This window comes from Salvelinus namaycush, chromosome 17, assembly GCF_016432855.1.
Source record: "Salvelinus namaycush isolate Seneca chromosome 17, SaNama_1.0, whole genome shotgun sequence".
Lineage (NCBI taxonomy): Eukaryota > Metazoa > Chordata > Actinopteri > Salmoniformes > Salmonidae > Salvelinus > Salvelinus namaycush.
In genome coordinates this window covers 36,533,510-36,554,585 of record NC_052323.1, presented here as the reverse complement: position 1 = coordinate 36,554,585, position 21,076 = coordinate 36,533,510, and the positions used below count along the sequence as shown (strand labels likewise).

General features: G+C 46.7%; 2 protein-coding genes across 4 annotated transcripts in view; one reads left to right on the top strand and one right to left on the bottom strand.

Annotated features, from left to right (window-relative positions):
* Window positions 1–292: 292 nt before the first annotated feature.
* Window positions 293–15,764, top strand: LOC120062574 (E3 ubiquitin-protein transferase RMND5B-like). 3 transcript variants are annotated; one of them, XM_039012649.1, is made up of 10 exons: window positions 293–324; window positions 2,119–2,291; window positions 2,868–3,010; window positions 3,175–3,312; window positions 3,420–3,520; window positions 4,512–4,678; window positions 9,156–9,321; window positions 10,984–11,086; window positions 11,277–11,431; window positions 11,562–15,764. In XM_039012649.1, the coding sequence occupies exons 2-10, from the start codon at window positions 2,153–2,155 to the stop codon at window positions 11,623–11,625; spliced, it is 1,176 nt and encodes a 391-aa protein (XP_038868577.1). In that variant the 5' UTR covers window positions 293–324; window positions 2,119–2,152; the 3' UTR covers window positions 11,626–15,764. The 3 variants fall into 3 exon arrangements, 2 of the variants coding, with proteins under 2 accessions (XP_038868577.1, XP_038868578.1); XM_039012650.1 differs by lacking the exon at window positions 293–324 and adding an exon at window positions 600–619; XR_005478409.1 differs by lacking the exon at window positions 293–324 and having other exon boundaries at window positions 2,153–2,291; window positions 11,562–13,087; window positions 13,267–13,283.
* Window positions 15,765–19,813: 4,049 nt separating this feature from the next.
* Window positions 19,814–21,076, bottom strand: part of n4bp3 (NEDD4 binding protein 3) — a 53,158-nt gene continuing 51,895 nt past the window's right edge. The window contains exon 9 of the mRNA XM_039012005.1: window positions 19,814–21,069. Within this exon, the coding sequence (XP_038867933.1) occupies window positions 20,654–21,069 (416 nt within the window). The 3' untranslated portion in view covers window positions 19,814–20,653. The remainder of the gene's footprint in view (window positions 21,070–21,076) is intronic.

Below are 21,076 nucleotides of genomic sequence, written 5' to 3'. Positions count from 1 at the left end.
GCACCATCGCTATGCAAGCTGGCCATAGATCTCCATTCATAACCGTCCATACAGCGCCACCTGGGGTTCGCAATGAACTTGTAGGCTATGTGAGACAATTTAACATTGGAATCAAATACTACATTTGACTTGTTTTTACGGATATATGAGTATGTATCAGAGGATGGAACTCTGTAAATATTAAACATTGAATCAAGTCTAAGAACCTTACCTTTATGGTCAAAGTAACTACAGTACTTTTATTATGAAAATCTGAGATGTGCGACACCGGAAGGAAGTTCCGCAGATCGAAGGACAACTGGTGGAGAATCGCTGTTACGACAGGCAAGTGGTCTTTATTTTGACGCTTTATGTTGTCCTTCTAACTAATTTTAGATTTTATGACATGTCGTTAATATATTTTAGAATTGCAACAAATATTAGTGTAATCTGGCTGTCTTTCTAACTATGCAATCGATTAAAATACACCATTATTGCCGAGTCAAACATAAACAGCTTCGGTCCATTGCTAGGTTTACGTTATGCGACAACTTGAAGTGTATGCGAAAGGACAGAATAACAACACGTAGCTAGCTAGCTACTCACCAACATTTCTTAGCTGCCAATAGGATTGACAGAGGTATGATAATCGACATTGTAACCAAGTGGTGTTTGATACGACTTCTTATGCAGCTAGATAATGTCTAGGTACCAGTAGCTATATAGCTACGCTAGCTGGCTTGGTAATGTTGTTGTGGGTTTGGCTAGTTAGCTTAGCTAACTTGATATTTGTTAACATAGCTGCTACCAGAGCTTTGTTGTGAGTATTTAGTAAGTAGCAAGAACACAGCTGGCTAGATTCTTAGTGTTTCGCCAGCTACTTGTCTTAACTCAGTGTCAGCAAACGATTTGGCTAGTTAGCCTACCGTGCTAACCCTGTGTTGCAGTCGAATGCCATTGGTCGAGGGCTTGAGGCTATGGACAGGGCCTATTAGCTTCAGCGAGCAAACCGGTTCCAAAAGTAGTCTTTTTTTGCATGATGTGTAGCTACATAGTAAATGTTGTATTTGTCAGATGTATACAATTAAAACGAGAAGGGGAAAGTTGCAGAGCGATGTTTTTCAAATGTTTACACCAGGGATGCCTGATGTGTCAATGAGACCAAGACATTTAGGCCTAACAACAGTGATATCCACTTGTTGATCTAGAATAAATTGGTCTTCTTTCATATTTTCTGTTGCCTGTCAATGATTATCAATACTGTCCAAACTGTGCCATTGCACACTTTAGGCTCTAGCAAATCTGATTCAACTAATCAAGTATTTTGTTGACCAGTTATGCTAGTACTAGTAGTGAATCAAAACTGTTGGGGTCATGGGAGGATTGCAAAATGCTGAGCTATTGTTTGTGACCTTGTTCAGTGGTTCTCAAACCTCTCCTTGGGGACCCCCAGCCGTTCCAGGTATTTTATATTTTCTGTAGCTAGCACACCTGATTCAACTAATCATCAAGCCATTGACTAGATCAATCAGATGAGCTACTTCAGGCCATTGACTAGATGAATCAGATGAGCTACTTCAGGCCATTGACTAGATGAATCAGATTAGCTACTTCAGGCCCTTGACTAGGTGAATCAGATGAGCTACTTCAGGCCCTTGACTAGGTGAATCAGATGAGCTACTTCAGGCCCCTTGACTAGGTGAATCAGATGAGCTACTTCAGGCCCTTGACTAGGTGAATCAGATGAGCTACTTCAGGCCCTTGACTAGGTGAATCAGATGAGCTACTTCAAGGCCTTGACTAGGTGAATCAGATGAGCTACTTCAAGCCCTTGACTAGGTGAATCAGATGAGCTACTTCAGGCCCTTGACTAGGTGAATCAGATGAGCTACTTCAGGCCCTTGACTAGGTGAATCAGATGAGCTACTTCAGGCCCTTGACTAGGTGAATCAGATGAGCTACTTCAAGCCCTTGACTAGGTGAATCAGATGAGCTACTTCAAGCCCTTGACTAGGTGAATCAGATGAACTACTTCAGGGCTACAACAAAATAGTGAAATGTCTGGGGGTCCCTGGGGAGAGGTTTGAATACCACTGACCTAGGCCTAGTTCCCTTGGTTATGTGTGTTGTCTCTCCCAGGTGGTAGTGAATGCAGTAGAGTCCCAGTCTAGGTATGGAGCAGTGTGCGTGTGTGGAGCGGGAGCTGGAGAAGGTGCTCCATAGGTTCGTCATGTACGGACACCAGTCAGAGGAACGGCTGGACGAACTACTACGCAGCGTCTGTGAGCTACGGGGACAGCTGGTTACATTCGGTAAGGCCACGCTGTAGTTTAGAAGTAGTGTCCACTCCAGTCATCCGGTACCTTGCAGGTACAGAATGATAGATACCTGCACATACGGTTAAAGGCCCCATATTTGAGGAATTTGATGCACGACTATAACTAAAGCACAGAACAATATGCAATTAATTTATTTAAACAATTCGCCACAAGACAAATGAAACATTGTTTTGCTCCGGTTGCGTGCCATGACTCATGAGTGTTCAGGCACAGAAGTGATTCATAGGTCTCTTTATGTAACTTTCAGCAGGACTACTTTAACCTTTAACATTAGGACTTGTTTTAACCTTTAACCTTGCTGTCTCCTTCATGGCAGAGACATGTATTTACAGAGTTGGGTCAACTTTTGAATATCGTTCTAATTCTAGACATTCAGTTACATAACATTGTTTGAATATTCCCATGTGATGGTAATAGGGTGCTAACCATAGACATATGTCATTATATTTGAAATGGTGCTAACATGGCTGCCATAGAATGTTGTGTAATGTCAATGCATCACAATGCAGAAACCTGATTCTCCCGCCTCTCTAAATACCTCTCCTTCAGGGGTACGAGATGCAGATCTGACGGTGCTGTCTCAGACCATGGCCCAGTGTTGTAAGAACATTAAAGAAACCGTACAGCTGCTGGCCTCCAGACACAAGGACATCCACGGCAGTGTCTCCAAAGTGGGCAAAGCTATCGACAGGGTGAGAGTTTCCCACTAAATGCTTTCATTATAGTATCTTTACAATTTAGAAACGAGATGACGTAACTTCCTTGTGGTTCAAGACAGTATTATACATTTTAAGCACACAAAGGAGAAATGTATTTCTACTTATACTTTGGTTGTTTCCTGTCTGTGTTTCTGTAGAACTTTGATGCAGAGGTGAGTGCAGTGGTGGCAGAGACAGTGTGGGACTCACCTGAGAGACAGAAGTACCTGAGTGAGACCATTGTGGAACACCTGTACAGACAAGGCATGCTGAGCGTGGCAGAGGACCTATGTCAGGTAAACAGAACAACTGAGATGAAATAAAAGCCTGCACACCCTGTTGGTCCCTGTTGGGTGTATTTCATATGTATTATAACTGCCTGCCGTGTGTGTGTGTCTCCCAGGAATCTGGAGTAGTGATTGACATGAGCATGAAGCAGCCGTTCTTGGAACTCAACAGGATCCTGGAGGCCTTGAGGATGCAGGACCTCAGACCAGCACTAGAGTATGTACTGTACCTCCTCTCTACCTCCTCTCTGTTATATACTGACCTCAGACCAGCACTAGAGTATGTACTGTACCTCCTCTCTACCTCCTCTCTGTTATTTACTGACCTCAGACCAGCACTAGAGTATGCACTGTACCTCCTCTCTGTTATATACTGACCTCAGACCAGCAATAGAGTATCTACTGTACCTCCTCTCTACCTCCTCTCTGTTATTTACTGACCTCAGACCAGCACTAGAGTATGTACTGTACCTCCTCTCTGTTATATACTGACCTCAGACCAGCACTAGAGTGTGTACTGTACCTCCTCTCTGTTATATACTGACCTCAGACCAGCACTAGTGTGTGTACTGTACCTCCTCTCTGTTATATACTGACCTCAGACCAGCACTAGAGTGTGTACTGTACCTCCTCTCTGTGTGGAGTTGAATGTGAATCAAACCCCTCTTTGAGCATTTTGATCCATTCAGTAACTGATTAACTTTAGAACACAATTGAGATCTGAAAGACTTGTAGACACCCGGTCAGGGTTGGGGCAATGCCGGGGTTGGGGCAATGCCGGGGTTGGGGCAATGCCGGGGTTGGGGCAATGCCGGGGTTGAAGGTCAATTGAATTGAAATTGAATTGAGCCCAATCCTGGGGTCTATTCACTAGGACCTAAACAGAAGGAAACGTGGAGGGAACTACCTGAATTTGTCCAATATAAATTGCTTTCAGTTTGCAACTGTTTGCTGCGGTGTGCACTAATGATTACAATCCTCTCTCTCCCTGGCTCCAGGTGTGCACTAATGATTACAATCCTCTCTCTCCCTGGCTCCAGGTGTGCACTAATGATTACAATCCTCTCTCTCCCTGGCTCCAGGTGTGCACTAATGATTACAATCCTCTCTCTCCCTGGCTCCAGGTGTGCACTAATGATTACAATCCTCTCTCTCCCTGGCTCCAGGTGTGCACTAATGATTACAATCCTCTCTCTCCCTGGCTCCAGGTGGGCAGTAACAAACCGGCAGCGCCTGCTGGACCTGAACAGTACCCTGGAGTTCAAGCTGCACCGCCTCTACTTCATCAGCCTGTTAAACGGAGGCATCACCAACCAGCTGGAGGCGCTACAGTACGCCAGGCACTTCCAGCCCTTCGCCTCACAGCACCAGAGAGGTAGGAACACAGACAGCCTGGGCCCTGTTCTGGTCAGAGTGGGACAGATAGAAATGTAGAGGGCAGATAAATTATGGTCTGAATGGAAGCACTAACAGTCCACCTCACCGCACCAGAGAGGTAGGGACAGACTCCCTGGCTGGGGGTTCCTGGTGGTTTTGAAGAGGGGTAGGGACAGACTCCCTGGCTGGGGGTTCCTGGTGGTTTTGAAGAGGGGTAGGGACAGACTCCCTGGCTGGGGGTTCCTGGTGGTTTTGAAGAGGGGTAGGGACAGACTCCCTGGCTGGGGGTTCCTGGTGGTTTTGAAGAGGGGTAGGGACAGACTCCCTGGCTGGGGGTTCCTGGTGGTTTTGAAGAGGGGTAGGGACAGACTCCCTGGCTGGGGGTTCCTGGTGGTTTTGAAGAGGGGTAGGGACAGACTCCCTGGCTGGGGGTTCCTGGTGGTTTTGAAGAGGGGTAGGGACAGACTCCCTGGCTGGGGGTTCCTGGTGGTTTTGAAGAGGGGTAGGGACAGACTCCCTGGCTGGGGGTTCCTGGTGGTTTTGAAGAGGGGTAGGGACAGACTCCCTGGCTGGGGGTTCCTGGTGGTTTTGAAGAGGGGTAGGGACAGACTCCCTGGCTGGGGGTTCCTGGTGGTTTTGAAGAGGGGTAGGGACAGACTCCCTGGCTGGGGGTTCCTGGTGGTTTTGAAGAGGGGTAGGGACAGACTCCCTGGCTGGGGGTTCCTGGTGGTTTTGAAGAGGGGTAGGGACAGACTCCCTGGCTGGGGGTTCCTGGTGGTTTTGAAGAGGGGTAGGGACAGACTCCCTGGCTGGGGGTTCCTGGTGGTTTTGAAGAGGGGTAGGGACAGACTCCCTGGCTGGGGGTTCCTGGTGGTTTTGAAGAGGGGTAGGGACAGACTCCCTGGCTGGGGGTTCCTGGTGGTTTTGAAGAGGGGTAGGGACAGACTCCCTGGCTGGGGGTTCCTGGTGGTTTTGAAGAGGGGTAGGGACAGACTCCCTGGCTGGGGGTTCCTGGTGGTTTTGAAGAGGGGTAGGGACAGACTCCCTGGCTGGGGGTTCCTGGTGGTTTTGAAGAGGGGTAGGGACAGACTCCCTGGCTGGGGGTTCCTGGTGGTTTTGAAGAGGGTAGGGACAGACTCCCTGGCTGGGGGTTCCTGGTGGTTTTGAAGAGGGGTAGGGACAGACTCCCTGGCTGGGGGTTCCTGGTGGTTTTGAAGAGGGGTAGGGACAGACTCCCTGGCTGGGGGTTCCTGGTGGTTTTGAAGAGGGGTAGGGACAGACTCCCTGGCTGGGGGTTCCTGGTGGTTTTGAAGAGGGGTAGGGACAGACTCCCTGGCTGGGGGTTCCTGGTGGTTTTGAAGAGGGGTAGGGACAGACTCCCTGGCTGGGGGTTCCTGGTGGTTTTGAAGAGGGGTAGGGACAGACTCCCTGGCTGGGGGTTCCTGGTGGTTTTGAAGAGGGGTAGGGACAGACTCCCTGGCTGGGGGTTCCTGGTGGTTTTGAAGAGGGGTAGGGACAGACTCCCTGGCTGGGGGTTCCTGGTGGTTTTGAAGAGGGGTAGGGACAGACTCCCTGGCTGGGGGTTCCTGGTGGTTTTGAAGAGGGGTAGGGACAGACTCCCTGGTTGGGGGTTCCTGGTGGTTTTGAAGAGGGGTAGGGACAGACTCCCTGGCTGGGGGTTCCTGGTGGTTTTGAAGAGGGGTAGGGACAGACTCCCTGGCTGGGGGTCCCTGGTGGTTTTGAAGAGGGGTAGGGACAGACTCCCTGGCTGGGGGTCCCTGGTGGTTTTGAAGAGGGGTAGGGACAGACTCCCTGGCTGGGGGTCCCTGGTGGTTTTGAAGAGGGGTAGGGACAGACTCCCTGGTTGGGGGTTCCTGGTGGTTTTGAAGAGGGGTAGGAACAGACTCCCTGGCTGGGGGTTCCTGGTGGTTTTGAAGAGGGGTAGGGACAGACTCCCTGGCTGGGGGTTCCTGGTGGTTTTGAAGAGGGGTAGGGACAGACTCCCTGGCTGGGGGTTCCTGGTGGTTTTGAAGAGGGGTAGGGACAGACTCCCTGGCTGGGGGTTCCTGGTGGTTTTGAAGAGGGGTAGGGACAGACTCCCTGGTTGGGGGTTCCTGGTGGTTTTGAAGAGGGGTAGGGACAGACTCCCTGGCTGGGGGTTCCTGGTGGTTTTGAAGAGGGGTAGGGACAGACTCCCTGGCTGGGGGTTCCTGGTGGTTTTGAAGAGGGGTAGGGACAGACTCCCTGGTTGGGGGTTCCTGGTGGTTTTGAAGAGGGGTAGGGACAGACTCCCTGGCTGGGGGTTCCTGGTGGTTTTGAAGAGGGGTAGGGACAGACTCCCTGGCTGGGGGTTCCTGGTGGTTTTGAAGAGGGGTAGGGACAGACTCCCTGGCTGGGGGTCCCTGGTGGTTTTGAAGAGGGGTAGGGACAGACTCCCTGGCTGGGGGTCCCTGGTGGTTTTGAAGAGGGGTAGGGACAGACTCCCTGGTTGGGGGTTCCTGGTGGTTTTGAAGAGGGGTAGGAACAGACTCCCTGGCTGGGGGTTCCTGGTGGTTTTGAAGAGGGGTAGGGACAGACTCCCTGGCTGGGGGTTCCTGGTGGTTTTGAAGAGGGGTAGGGACAGACTCCCTGGCTGGGGGTTCCTGGTGGTTTTGAAGAGGGGTAGGGACAGACTCCCTGGCTGGGGGTTCCTGGTGGTTTTGAAGAGGGGTAGGGACAGACTCCCTGGTTGGGGGTTCCTGGTGGTTTTGAAGAGGGGTAGGGACAGACTCCCTGGCTGGGGGTTCCTGGTGGTTTTGAAGAGGGGTAGGGACAGACTCCCTGGCTGGGGGTTCCTGGTGGTTTTGAAGAGGGGTAGGGACAGACTCCCTGGTTGGGGGTTCCTGGTGGTTTTGAAGAGGGGTAGGGACAGACTCCCTGGCTGGGGGTTCCTGGTGGTTTTGAAGAGGGGTAGGGACAGACTCCCTGGCTGGGGGTTCCTGGTGGTTTTGAAGAACTTTTTGACAGGGATCATGTTCATTAGGCACCAAACGGAAGAAAATCAACTGAAACAGGGAGGAACTGTCCAATAAGAAGAAATCCTAATCATCCAATGAGAAACTCTAATTGTTGTTTTGTGTTGCCAAGCATGTTCCGTTGTTGTTTTGTGTTGCCAAGCATGTTCCGTGTTGCCAAGCATGTTCCGTTGTTGTTTTGTGTTGCCAAGCATGTTCCGTTGTTGTTTTGTGTTGCCAAGCATGTTCCGTTGCTGTTTTGTGTTGCCAAGCATGTTCCGTTGTTGTTTTGTGTTGCCAAGCATGTTCCGTTGCTGTTTTGTGTTGCCAAGCATGTTCCGTTGCTGTTTTGTGTTGCCAAGCATGTTCCGTTGCTGTTTTGTGTTGCCAAGCATGTTCCGTTGCTGTTTTGTGTTGCCAAGCATGTTCCGTTGCTGTTTTGTGTTGCCAAGCATGTTCCGTTGCTGTTTTGTGTTGCCAAGCATGTTCCGTTGCTGTTTTGTGTTGCCAAGCATGTTCCGTTGCAATAGCTTTCTTACAGGACTTCATAGCTTCTTTCTCTTACCAGCTGACTGACTAATGACCTGTTCCAATAGTGTGTCAATGGACACCTTCCTTCCTCCCTACTTCATGACCACTGTCTCCTCTCCTCTCAGACATCCTTCATGACCACTGTCTCCTCTCCTCTCAGACATCCTTCATGACCACTGTCTCCTCTCCTCTCAGACATCCTTCATGACCACTGTCTCCTCTCCTCTCAGACATCCTTCATGACCACTGTCTCCTCTCAGACGTCCTTCATGACCACTGTCTCCTCTCCCCTCCCAGACGTCCATGTTAACAGTGTCTCCTCTCCCCCCAGACATCATTAAGTGTCTCCTCTCCCCCCAGACATCATTAAGTGTCTCCTCTCCCCTCCCAGACGTCCATGTTAACAGTGTCTCCTCTCCCCTCCCAGACGTCCATGTTAACAGTGTCTCCTCCCCCCCCCCAGACGTCCATGTTAACAGTGTCTCCTCTCCCCTCCCAGACGTCCATGTTAACAGTGTCCCCTCTCCCCTCCCAGACGTCCATGTTAACAGTGTCTCCTCTCCCCTCCCAGACGTCCATGTTAACAGTGTCTCCTCTCCCCCCCCAGACGTCCATGTTAAGTGTCTCCTCTCCCCCCCCAGACGTCCATGTTAACAGTGTCTCCTCTCCCCCCAGACATCATTAAGTGTCTCCTCTCCCCTCCCAGACGTCCATGTTAACAGTGTCTCCTCTCCCCCCAGACATCATTAAGTGTCTCCTCTCCCCTCCCAGACGTCCATGTTAACAGTGTCTCCTCTCCCCTCCCAGACGTCCATGTTAACAGTGTCTCCTCTCCCCTCCCAGACGTCCATGTTAACAGTGTCTCCTCTCCCCCCCCAGACGTCCATGTTAACAGTGTCTCCTCTCCCCTCCCAGACGTCCATGTTAACAGTGTCTCCTCTCCCCTCCCAGACATCCAGATCCTCATGGGTAGTCTGGTGTACCTGCGGCACGGCATAGAGAACTCTCCCTACCGCTCTCTGCTAGAGACCAACCAATGGGCTGAGATCTGTAACAGCTTCACCAGGGATGCCTGCGCGCTGCTGGGGCTATCTGTAGAGTCACCTCTCAGTGTCAGGTTAGACACACACACACACACACACACACACACACACCGGTTGAGAGCTTCAAGTTCCTTGTTGTCCACATCACCAGCAAACTATCATGGTCCAAACACACTAAGACAGTTGTGATGAGGGCACAACAAAACCTATTCCCCCTCAGAAGACTGAAAAGATTTTGCATGGGGTCCTCAGATCCTCAAAAGGTTTTACAGCTGCATCGAGACCATTCTGATTAGTTGCATCACTGTCTGGTATGGCAACTGCTCGGCCTCCGACCGCAAGGCACTACAGAGGGTAGTGCGTACAGCCCAGTACATCACTGGGGCCAAGCTTCTTGACATCCAGGACCTCTATACCAGGCGGTGTCAGAGGAAGGCCCTAAAAATTGTGAGACTCCAGCCAACCTAGTCATAGACTGTTCTCTCTGCTACCGCACGGAAAGCGATACCGGAGCGCCAAGTCTAGGTCCAAGAGGCTTCTAAACAGCTTCTACCCCCAAGCCATAAGACTCCTGAACAGCTAATCTAAGGGCTACCCAGAACCCTCTTTTACACTGCTGCTACTCTGTTTATAATCTATGCATCGTCACTTTAACTCTACCTACATGTACATATTACCTCAACTAACCAGTGTCCCCGCACATTGACTCTGTACCGGTACCCTCCTGTATATAGCCTCCACATTGACTCTGTACCAGTACCCCCCTGTATATAGCCTCCACATTGACTCTGTACCGGTACCCCCCTGTATATAGCCTCCACATTGACTCTGTACCGGTACCCCCCCTGTATATAGCCTCCACATTGACTCTGTACCGGTACCCTCCTGTATATAGCCTCCACATTGACTCTGTACCAGTACCCCCCTGTATATAGCCTCCACATTGACTCTGTACCGGTACCCCCCTGTATATAGCCTCCACATTGACTCTGTACCGGTACCCCCCCCTGTATATAGCCTCCACATTGACTCTGTACCGGTACCCCCCTGTATATAGCCTCCACATTGACTCTGTACCGGTACCCCCCTGTATATAGCCTCCACATTGACTCTGTACCAGTACCCCCCTGTATATAGCCTCCACATTGACTCTGTACCGGTACCCCCCTGTATATAGCCTCCACATTGACTCTGTACCGGTACCCCCCTGTATATAGCCTCCACATTGACTCTGTACCGGTACCCCCTGTATATAGCCTCCACATTGACTCTGTACCGGTACCCCCCTGTATATAGCCTCCACATTGACTCTGTACCGGTACCCCCTGTATATAGCCTCCACATTGACTCTGTACCGGTACCCCCTGTATATAGCCTCCACATTGACTCTGTACCGGTACCCCTGTATATAGCCTCCACATTGACTCTGTACCGGTACCCCTGTATATAGCCTCCACATTGACTCTGTACCGGTACCCCCCTGTATAAAGCCTCGCTTGTTATTTTACTGCTGCTCTTTAATTATTAGTTTCTTTTTTGTCTTAACTTAAAGCATTGTTGGTTAAGGACTTGTAAGTAAGCATTTCACTGTAAGGTCTACCTACACCTGTTGTATTCGACGCGCACGGCCGGGAGTATGACGCTGATAGTAAGATTCCTTTACAATGCTGGTCTTTGTTTCTGACTGCAGTATGTGTCTGTGATTTCCACGTCTGTTTCTCTGTGTTGAATGTCAGTTTTGCGTCAGGCTGCATGGCTCTGCCAGTCCTGATGAACATCAAACAGGTGATTGAACAGAGACAGTGTAGCGGAGTCTGGACACACAAGGACGAGCTGCCTGTAAGTCTCCCTCTCTAAGCTCTCTGCTTTTCTGTCATGACTTTCTCTGGGCAATGATTTCTCAGTGTTTAAAAGCAAGAATTGTAATTCATAATTATTTCTAACATCTATGATACTATAACCATTTTAAAATGGGTTATTAATGAAGGTTGTCATAGAAGGGTAACGGTGCTGTCTCCCCTCCCTCCAGATTGAGATAGACCTGGGGAAGAAGTGCTGGTACCACTCCGTGTTCGCCTGTCCCATCCTCCGGCAGCAGACGTCAGAGAGCAACCCTCCCATGAAGCTCATCTGTGGACACGTCATCTCCAGAGACGCCCTCAACAAACTCACCAACGCTGGAAAGTAAGTTTGATCCAGGCTGACCGAGAGACAGGAGGGCATTCAACCATTGGCATTGTCAGACCTGTGTAACTCTGTGGTTAAATTCACCTGCCTGTGTGTGTCTAACTCTCTCTCTCCTCCATCTCCTCAGACTGAAATGTCCCTACTGTCCCATGGAGCAGAACCCGTCAGATGCCAAGCAGATCTTCTTTTGATCCCCCATCCTGTTTCCTGAAACTGCCAGGCCCTTGGAGCTACAGTAGCTACCTGCTACCCCAGGACCCCTGGAAATCCCCATCCTACCCCTCACAGGCACCAATTTGCCCCAGTGCCCCCACCCAAACTTGGACAGAACCCCTCCAGTGATGGCCCAAGGCTGTAATACTCCTGCCTCGTCTTGCCCCGTCAACAGCTCCTAGTGTACAGAGAGCTGATGTGGATGGCCCATCAAACGACTTCTACCCATAGAGAGACAGAGAGGAGTCGGTCGGCATGAGGACGAAGGAAACAACTCAAAAGGATTGTTCATTCATTGACACTCGTTCATTTGCAGCTGCCTGCTGAACTTATTCTACTCTTTTACTTTAAGGATGTGATGTGGCGTTATGCTTTCTTTTGTGGGATGTTGATAGGGTGTTGAGTTGATGTTGATAGCCTATCAAGTTGATGATGATGATGATTGATAGCCTATCAAGTTGCGTTGATGTTGATAGCGTATCGAGTTGATGATAGGCTATCGTGTTGATGTTGGTGATAGGCTATCGAGATGATGTTGGTGATAGGCTATCGAGATGATGTTGATGATAGGCTATCGAGATGATGTTGATGATAGGCTATCGAGATGATGTTGGTGATAGGCTATCGAGATGATGTTGGTGATAGGCTATCGAGATGATGATGATAGGCTATCGAGATGATGTTGATGATAGGCTATCGAGATGATGTTGATGATAGGCTATCGAGATGATGTTGGTGATAGGCTATCGTGTTGATGTTGGTGATAGGCTATCGTGTTGAGTTGATGTTGGTGATAGGCTATCGAGATGATGTTGATGATAGGCTATCGTGTTGAGATGATGTTGATGATAGGCTATCGAGATGATGTTGATGATAGGCTATCGAGTTGATGTTGGTGATAGGCTATCGAGGCGATGTTGATGATAGGCTATCGAGGCGATGTTGATGATAGGCTATCGAGTTGAGTTGATGTTGGTGATAGGCTATCGTGTTGAGATGATGTTGATGATAGGCTATCGAGTTGATGTTGGTGATAGGCTATCGAGATGATGTTGATGATAGGCTATCGAGATGATGTTGATGATAGGCTATCGAGATGATGTTGATGATAGGCTATCGAGATGATGTTGGTGATAGGCTATCGTGTTGATGTTGGTGATAGGCTATCGTGTTGATGTTGGTGATAGGCTATCGTGTTGATGTTGGTGATAGGCTATCGAGTTGATGTTGGTGATAGGCTATCGAGTTGATGTTGGTGATAGGCTATCGAGTTGAGTTGATGTTGATGATAGGCTATCGAGTTGAGTTGATGTTGATGATAGGCTATCGAGTTGATGTTGGTGATAGGCTATCGTGTTGATGTTGGTGATAGGCTATCGAGATGATGTTGGTGATAGGCTATCGTGTTGATGTTGGTGATAGGCTATCGAGATGATGTTGGTGATAGGCTATCGTGTTGATGTTGATGATAGGCTATCGTGTTGAGATGATGTTGGTGATAGGCTATCGTGTTGAGATGATGTTGATGATAGGCTATCGAGATGATGTTGATGATAGGCTATCGAGATGATGTTGATGATAGGCTATCGAGATGATGTTGGTGATAGGCTATCGAGAAGATGTTGGTGATAGGCTATCGTGTTGATGTTGGTGATAGGCTATCGAGATGATGTTGGTGATAGGCTATCGAGTTGAGTTGATGTTGATGATAGGCTATCGAGTTGATGTTGGTGATAGGCTATCGTGTTGATGTTGGTGATAGGCTATCGAGATGATGTTGGTGATAGGCTATCGAGTTGAGTTGATGTTGGTGATAGGCTATCGAGTTGAGTTGATGTTGATAGCCTATCACCAACATCAACACGATAGCCTATCGAGATGATGTTGGTGATAGGCTATCGAGATGATGTTGGTGATAGGCTATCGAGTTGAGTTGATGTTGATGATAGGCTATCGAGTTGATGTTGGTGATAGGCTATCGTGTTGATGTTGGTGATAGGCTATCGAGTTGAGTTGATGTTGATGATAGGCTATCGAGTTGATGTTAGGCTATCGAGATGATGTTGATGATAGGCTATCGAGATGATGTTGGTGATAGCCTATCGTGTTGATGTTGGTGATAGGCTATCGAGTTGATGTTGGTGATAGGCTATCGTGTTGATGTTGATGATAGGCTATCGAGATGATGTTGATGTTGGTGATAGGCTATCGAGATGATGTTGGTGATAGGCTATCGTGTTGATGTTGGTGATAGGCTATCTTGTTGATGTTGGTGATAGGCTATCGAGTTGATGTTGGTGATAGGCTATCGAGTTGATGTTGGTGATAGGCTATCGAGATGATGTTGGTGATAGGCTATCGAGTTGATGTTGGTGATAGGCTATCGAGATGATGTTGATGATAGGCTATCGAGATGATGTTGGTGATAGCCTATCGTGTTGATGTTGGTGATAGGCTATCGAGTTGATGTTGGTGATAGGCTATCGTGTTGATGTTGATGATAGGCTATCGAGATGATGTTGATGTTGGTGATAGGCTATCGAGATGATGTTGGTGATAGCCTATCGTGTTGATGTTGGTAATAGGCTTCGAGTTGAGTTGATGTTCATAGCCTGTCGAGTTGATGTTAAATCTTGATGATGATAGCCTTTCGAGTTGAGTTGATAGCGATTGGGTGTTGAGTTGTAGAATTTTTGGATGACTGCTCTGTTCCTTTTTTCTCTCTCTCCATCTGTAGGCTTTCCTCCGTACACAGAATGCTCTATCCATCTGTAGGCTTTCCTCAGTACACAGAATGCTCTCTCCATCTGTAGGCTTTCCTCAGTACACAGAATGCTCTCTCCATCTGTAGGATTTCCTCAGTACACAGAATGCTCTATCCATCTGTAGGCTTTCCTCAGTACACAGAATGCTCTATCCATCTGTAGGCTTTCCTCAGTACACAGAATGCTCTATCCATCTGTAGGCTTTCCTCAGTACACAGAATGCTCTATCCATCTGTAGGCTTTCCTCAGTACACAGAATGGGTCTTTAGAATGATTTAATGGATGTTAGAGGGGTGATGTGACAGTTATTATTTAATTTTTTAGGAAGTTGTCTGATTTCAGGAGAGTATTTAAACTTCTATATTACAGAGGTAAAGCTAAGTGGCCTCTGAGAAAATATATTAACATAAATTGTATTGAGAGGTTGTGATTGGCGGTGACCGTGGTTACAGTTTGTGAATGGAACACTGATTGTAAAAATATTTGCAACATTTCTCTTTCTATTGGCGATGATGAAATAAAGGCCCTGATTGGTTGAAAGTCACTTTGGGTTACAGTACATGTATCAGTGTGATGATCAACAGTTGTGATCGATGGAGAGGTCGAGGGTCAATTGGCTGATTTTGATTTTGCAACTGGCTCCAATAACAATTTTCCTGAAGAAGGAAGCCATGTTTCTAGGCCGATGTATTCAACAAAAACAAATTATACTACTGTGAAGTCTGCTCCTGTTTTTATTTATCATCGCTAGAATCAAGTCTCTTGTAAAATAGTGAAACCACAAGTAACATAATACATTTTATGAAATATAATTATGCCACAAAATAGCAACATCAGTATTGGGTTGGATCCATGATCAAATCCTTCTCTGTTTTCCGAACCGATGTCATACCAGCCCATGGAATGGTGATGTCATACCAGCCCATGGAATGGTGATGTCAGCGAGTTCTGCACCACCATCTCTTTAACAGCTGACACATGGTAGCAGTCAGCCATTTGCACTGATCTCCAGTCAGAATGAATGATGGAAGCAGGTATTTTTTTTAAGCAGGTCTAGTTTTATATTATGATTTGTGTGTGCGCACACGTGTTTGTTTTGTGTTTGGTTGATTTTACATTTGGTTTACTGCTTTTGGTTGACAATCATTCATCTTCTTTCCCAGATTGACAGAATACACTAAGGTCTGTTATGGCTTCTTCATGGGTTCTTTTTTCAGTAGTCAGAGTTCTTGTATGATAGGTTGGCCTTTTACCTGCTTCTCTGTATTAAAGTTGTATTGTACATATTTATTCTCTAACATGTTTCATATTATACTTGCATCTTAAAATGGATTAAAAACTTTATACTCCAACTCTGTTTTTATGTTTGTGGAAATTATTAGAATTTGGTTGGTTTTGGTTAGCTGCAGAAAGATGGACCGTTAGAGCCAATATTAGCCACTGATGTTGACTCGCATGCTCTTCCTGCTGATGCCATCAGATGGCGACATTACCACACTAGGTGACTTCTACATACTAAACATTTAACTAGGCAAATCAGTTAAGAACAAATTCTTATTTACAATGACGGCCTACCAGCCTGAGAATTTAAGTTGCAGGAATGTCTCCTACTGGGCTAGCTGTATTCACTTCACGCAAACAACTGTCCTCCTGTTGACTTTAACTAGTGTGTGTTATAGTTGTATGCAAGTCATTCTGTAAGCCGCCTACAATGAGTAGTCTCCAACACACACAAGCATGAGTTAATATCTTTCATCATCAACCCACACTCAGAAGACAGTCACCTATGTGACATGTGACCTGTGACGTTATATTAAGCTCTGGTTTATATAATATTGTTAGATGGAGGTTGGTGAGTCAGAGGGAGAGATGGTGTTTGGCTTGACGGCCCCCCCTGGGAACACACACACATCAAGTCTAAAACAGGACTGTTTGCTAACTGCTCAAATCATGAACCTGGCTATTACACAAGTCAAATATGCTTGAGAGTGGGTGAGAGGACGGCTCATAATGGCTGGGATGGAGTGAATGGATAGGTATCAAACACATGAAAACCATGGGTTTGAGAGTTTGATACCATTCCATGGATTCCTTTCCAGCCGTTACTATGAGCCGTCCTCCCCAATTAAGGTGCCACCAGCCTCCTGTGGTACACACACACACACATTTTTACATTTGCATTCTAAAAGAAAACTGGGCATTTGTTCTGTGTGTCCAGCACTCAACTTCACAAAACCGCCCAGGGCAGCCACTCCCCTTCTCTACAGCCTACCTTGGCTGACTCACATAGAAAGATCTGTTCCTTACGCTAACAAATATCCTCCTCTGTTTCCATCTGGCCTGACCTTTGATCTCTAATGTCCAAACTCAGGAAGGAGGTATGTAGGGGCCAGGGTTGGACAAGGGAGTGAAGGGCGTTGGGGTTGTACAGGGGAGTGACAGGGTGTGTGGTGATAAGGATCCAAGGCCGAGACATACTAAAGGGTATTTTCCCAGCAGCTTCCTCCAGTCTAGTTCACAGAAAACGAACCTATCAGTTAATAGTCTCCTTCACAAGAGATATTGGGAGAATCTCAGTTTCATACTCCTTGTGTCCTCTCTCCTCGCCTCCTCAAAACCTTATTGGACGAATAAGCCAGGGATCCCTCCCCTCTGACCTTCTCCTCCAATGGGGTTTGAGAAGGAGAAGAGCAGGAAAGGAGTGGTCCAGTCCTGCACACAACAGATAGGTATTTAAAGTCCCAGGAGGATGGGGGAAAGGTAACCAAGACTGAGCTAAATGTAGTACACGACTCTAGGGTTGATGTATGTTACAGGGCTCAGTGTAGTATAGTATAGCACATTACATTACAGTATAGCGTAGTATAGCATACCAGTGGGTTACTACAAGTTGTAGCTATAGGCTGTGCTTTTGTTGGTATTTCTAACGTAAAGAAAATTGCCATCACACCACTTGATAAATGTTTATTATATAAATGCAGAAGCAACATATATATAATGTGTATATACACTACACTACTACACTACTGTTCAAAAGTTTGGGGTCACTTAAAAATGTCCTTGTTTTTGAAAGAAAAGCACATTTTCTGTCCATTAAAATAACATCAAATTGATCCGAAATAGTGTAGGAATTGTTAATATTGTAAGTGACTATTGTAGCTGGAAACGGCAGATTTTATATGGAATATCTACATAGGCGTACAGAGGCCCATTATCAGCAACCATCACTCCTGTGTTCCAATGGCACGTTGTGTTAGCTAATCCAAGTTTATCATTTTAAAAGGCTAATTGATCATTAGAAAACCCTTTTGCAATTATGTTAGCACAGCTGAAAACTGTAAATAAATAAAACTGTCCTTCTTTAGACTAGTTGAGTATCTGGAGCATCAGCATTTGTGGGTTCGATTACAGGCTCAAAATGGCCAGAAACAAAGCACTTTCTTCTGAAACTCGTCAGTCTATTCTTGTTCTGAGAAATGAAGGCTATTTCATGCAAGAAATTGCCAAGAAACTGAAGATCTCGTACAAGGCTGTGTACTACTCCCTTCACAGAACAGCACAAACTGGCGCTAACCAGTATAGAAAGAGGAGTGGGAGGCCCCGGTGCACAACTGAGCAAAAGGACAAGTACATTAGTGTGTCTAGTTTGAGAAACAGATGCCTTACAAGTCCTCAACTGGCAGTGTCATTAAATAGTACCTGCAAAACACAAGTCTCAATGTCAACAGTGAAGTGGCGACTCCGGGATGCTGGCCTTCTAGTTGCAAAGAAAAAGACAAATCTCAGACTGGCCAATAAAAAGAAAAGTATAAGATGGGCAAAAGAACACAGCCCCTAGACAGAGGAACTCTGCCTAGAAGACCAGAAGGTAGAATAATAGTGAAGACATCAACACTATGAAACAACACATATGGAATCATGTAGTAACCAAAAAGTGTTAAACAAATCAAAATATATTTGAGATTCTTCAAATAGCCACCCTTTGCCTTGATGACAGCTTTGCACACTCTTGACATTCTCTCAACCAAAGGGTGGCTATTTGAAGAATCTAAAATATATTTAGATTTGTTTAACACCTTTTTGGTTACTACATGATTCCATATGTGCTATTTCATAGTTTTGATGTCTTCACTATTATTCTACAACATAGAAAATAGTAAAAAATTAAGAAAAACCCTTAAATGAGTAGGTGTGTCCAAACTTTTGACTGTATTGAAAGCAGTAACTTCCCTCAATGTAGTCTCTGAATATTTTAATGACTCTAGGACCAAGAAAATGTATTCAAAACAGCTTCTCAAGTTTTGTAATTGTATGTTTGTTAATGGGAAAATATGTCCATTTAATTAAATGTTTCTGTTGAGGAGATGAGGTTTTCCTCCGACAGCAACGATAGGTACAAGTGAATGATCAGTAATTAGTCCAATGGGATGCAGAATAATAGCCAGAGCTTTAATATTCGGCTGTATTCGGCTATTCATTCAAAGTGTCCTTTACTCAAACAGTACAGGCTTCTGCAGCATTAGTATATCCAAATTACAACTATATACACATTCCAAAATAGTAATTTGGGGACAGAAAATAGATTCACATGAAAATAAATATACATTTATTTACAGTATTGTTACAGTATTAGTTTTCTTAAAGGGTCATTTTACCCCCCAAAAAGGAACTTGTCATCCTCATAACTAAAATTCTCCTTGTTAATGGCAGAGCAATAGCATCCATGTACTGGCGTGTGATGGTCTAGTAATCCTACTTAACTCAGTGGTACAGCTGTCTCCTCTCTGAGCCCAGCTCCCTGGACGCTCCCTGAATGAAGAGAACTTTTCATGTCATTTACATTAGGCCTACTGTACACACCACAGACGTATTATTATTCTATGTTATTTAACCTTTATTTAACTAGGCACGTCAGTTAAGGATAAATTCTTATTTACAATGCCGGCCCTACCCAGTCCAAAGCCGGACGACGCTGGGACAATTGTGCGCCGTCCTATGGGACTCCCAATCCCGGCCGGGTGTGATACAGCCTGGATTATTACACAGATGTAATGACCGTACCTCACCACACTTCACCTCACTTCACCACACCTCACCTCACCACCTCACCACACCTCACCACACCTCACTTCATCACATCACAACACACCTCACTTCATCACACCTCACCTCACCACACCTTACCTCACTTCATCACACCACACCTCACTTCACCTCACCTCACAACACACCTCACTTCATCACACCTCACCTCACCACACCTTACCTCACTTCATCACACCACATCTCACCACACCTCACCACACCTCACCTCACTTCATCACATCTCACCACACCTCACCTCACTTCATCACATCACACCACACCTCAACACACCTCACCTCACTTCACCACACCTCACTTCACCACACCTCACCTCACCACACCTTACCTCACTTCACCACACCACACCTTACCTCACTTCACCACATCACACCACACTTCACCTCGCCACAACACACTGGGACAAATCCTAAATCCCTTTAGATCCTTTTAAACAACGTCCTAGGGTGCATCTGAAACGGCACCCTATTCCATATATAGTGCACTACTGCTACAGGACCCTGGTCAAAAGTAGTGTACTATACAGGGTACAGGGTGCTATTTGAGACAGCCTACCCTTACTTTACCCCAGTCAGTGTCTGAACTTCAACTAGCCCACAGAACGGCTGTGAGGAACACACTGGTTGATTATATACACACAGAACTAAATTAGATAAAGTAACAATTACAAATAGGTTATTATTATTATTATTATCATTATGATTTGTACATTCAAGCAGCCCTCTAAAGTGAGGTTTGGTCAGGGTCGTGCTTGAGGGAATGTACAGTGTTCTCGACTCTAATACGCTGTCATTGATATGTGGACTGAAACAGGAAGTTATCATTGATTGCAGGATTGAAACAGGAAGTGGAAACTCCAATAAACAGTACCAGAGAGGGTGTATCATTGTATTGCTGATTATACATGCACACTATTCAGTCTAGTTCATACAGGTCTAGGAGTGTAGGAGTGCAGAGTTGTTTTGGAATTGGAACTGGGACCTCCACAAGGACATGAAGATAAGGGGTGAGGATTTGGTTTGGATTGGGGCCCTCCTGTCTTTTCAAGTCTGTAAGAAGCCTGAGTCTTCATCAAGGAGATAGGAAGAGGGGGCGAGTGTTTGGTTTGGAATGGGCCCCCCATCTAGTGTCCACTCAGTCAAATCTCAGATGACTCTATCCTCTCTATCCAGGGAAGACCAGGGGGAGGTTTACTGTCTTCCTCTCCTCTTTCTCTCTCTCCTCCTCCTCTTCCTCTCCTCACCTCCTGCACTTCCCTTTCCAGTGACTCGTTACTGTAGTCTCCCATCTCTCCTCCTCCTCCTCTTCCTCCCCTCACATCTTGCAGTTCCCTCTCCAGCGTTCCTCCTCCTCTGAGCAGGTATAGTTCTCTCTCCAGTAGTTGGTTGTGGTGGTACATGTCCAGGTAACTGGCCTGCAGCTCTCTCTGGTAGCAGATCACTTTCTCCTTCTCTGTCTGCCACGTCTGTCTCTCCTGCTCGAAGGCCGTAGCCTGGGCCTCGCTCTGACGACGCTCTAACAACAGCTCTGCTCGCAGACGCTCCTCTGTAGAGCCTGGAGA

What these genes read in the sequence shown, in the direction of transcription:
- LOC120062574 (XM_039012649.1), top strand. Translation starts at nt 2,153, where the DNA reads ATGGAGCAGTGTGCGTGTGTGGAGCGGGAGCTGGAGAAGGTGCTCCAT. An exon ending in TGGCAGAGGACCTATGTCAG is followed by an intron (nt 3,313 to 3,419) that starts GTAAACAGAACA and finishes TGTGTCTCCCAG; the next exon opens with GAATCTGGAGTAGTGATTGA. An exon ending in GAGTCACCTCTCAGTGTCAG is followed by an intron (nt 9,322 to 10,983) that starts GTTAGACACACA and finishes GTTGAATGTCAG; the next exon opens with TTTTGCGTCAGGCTGCATGG.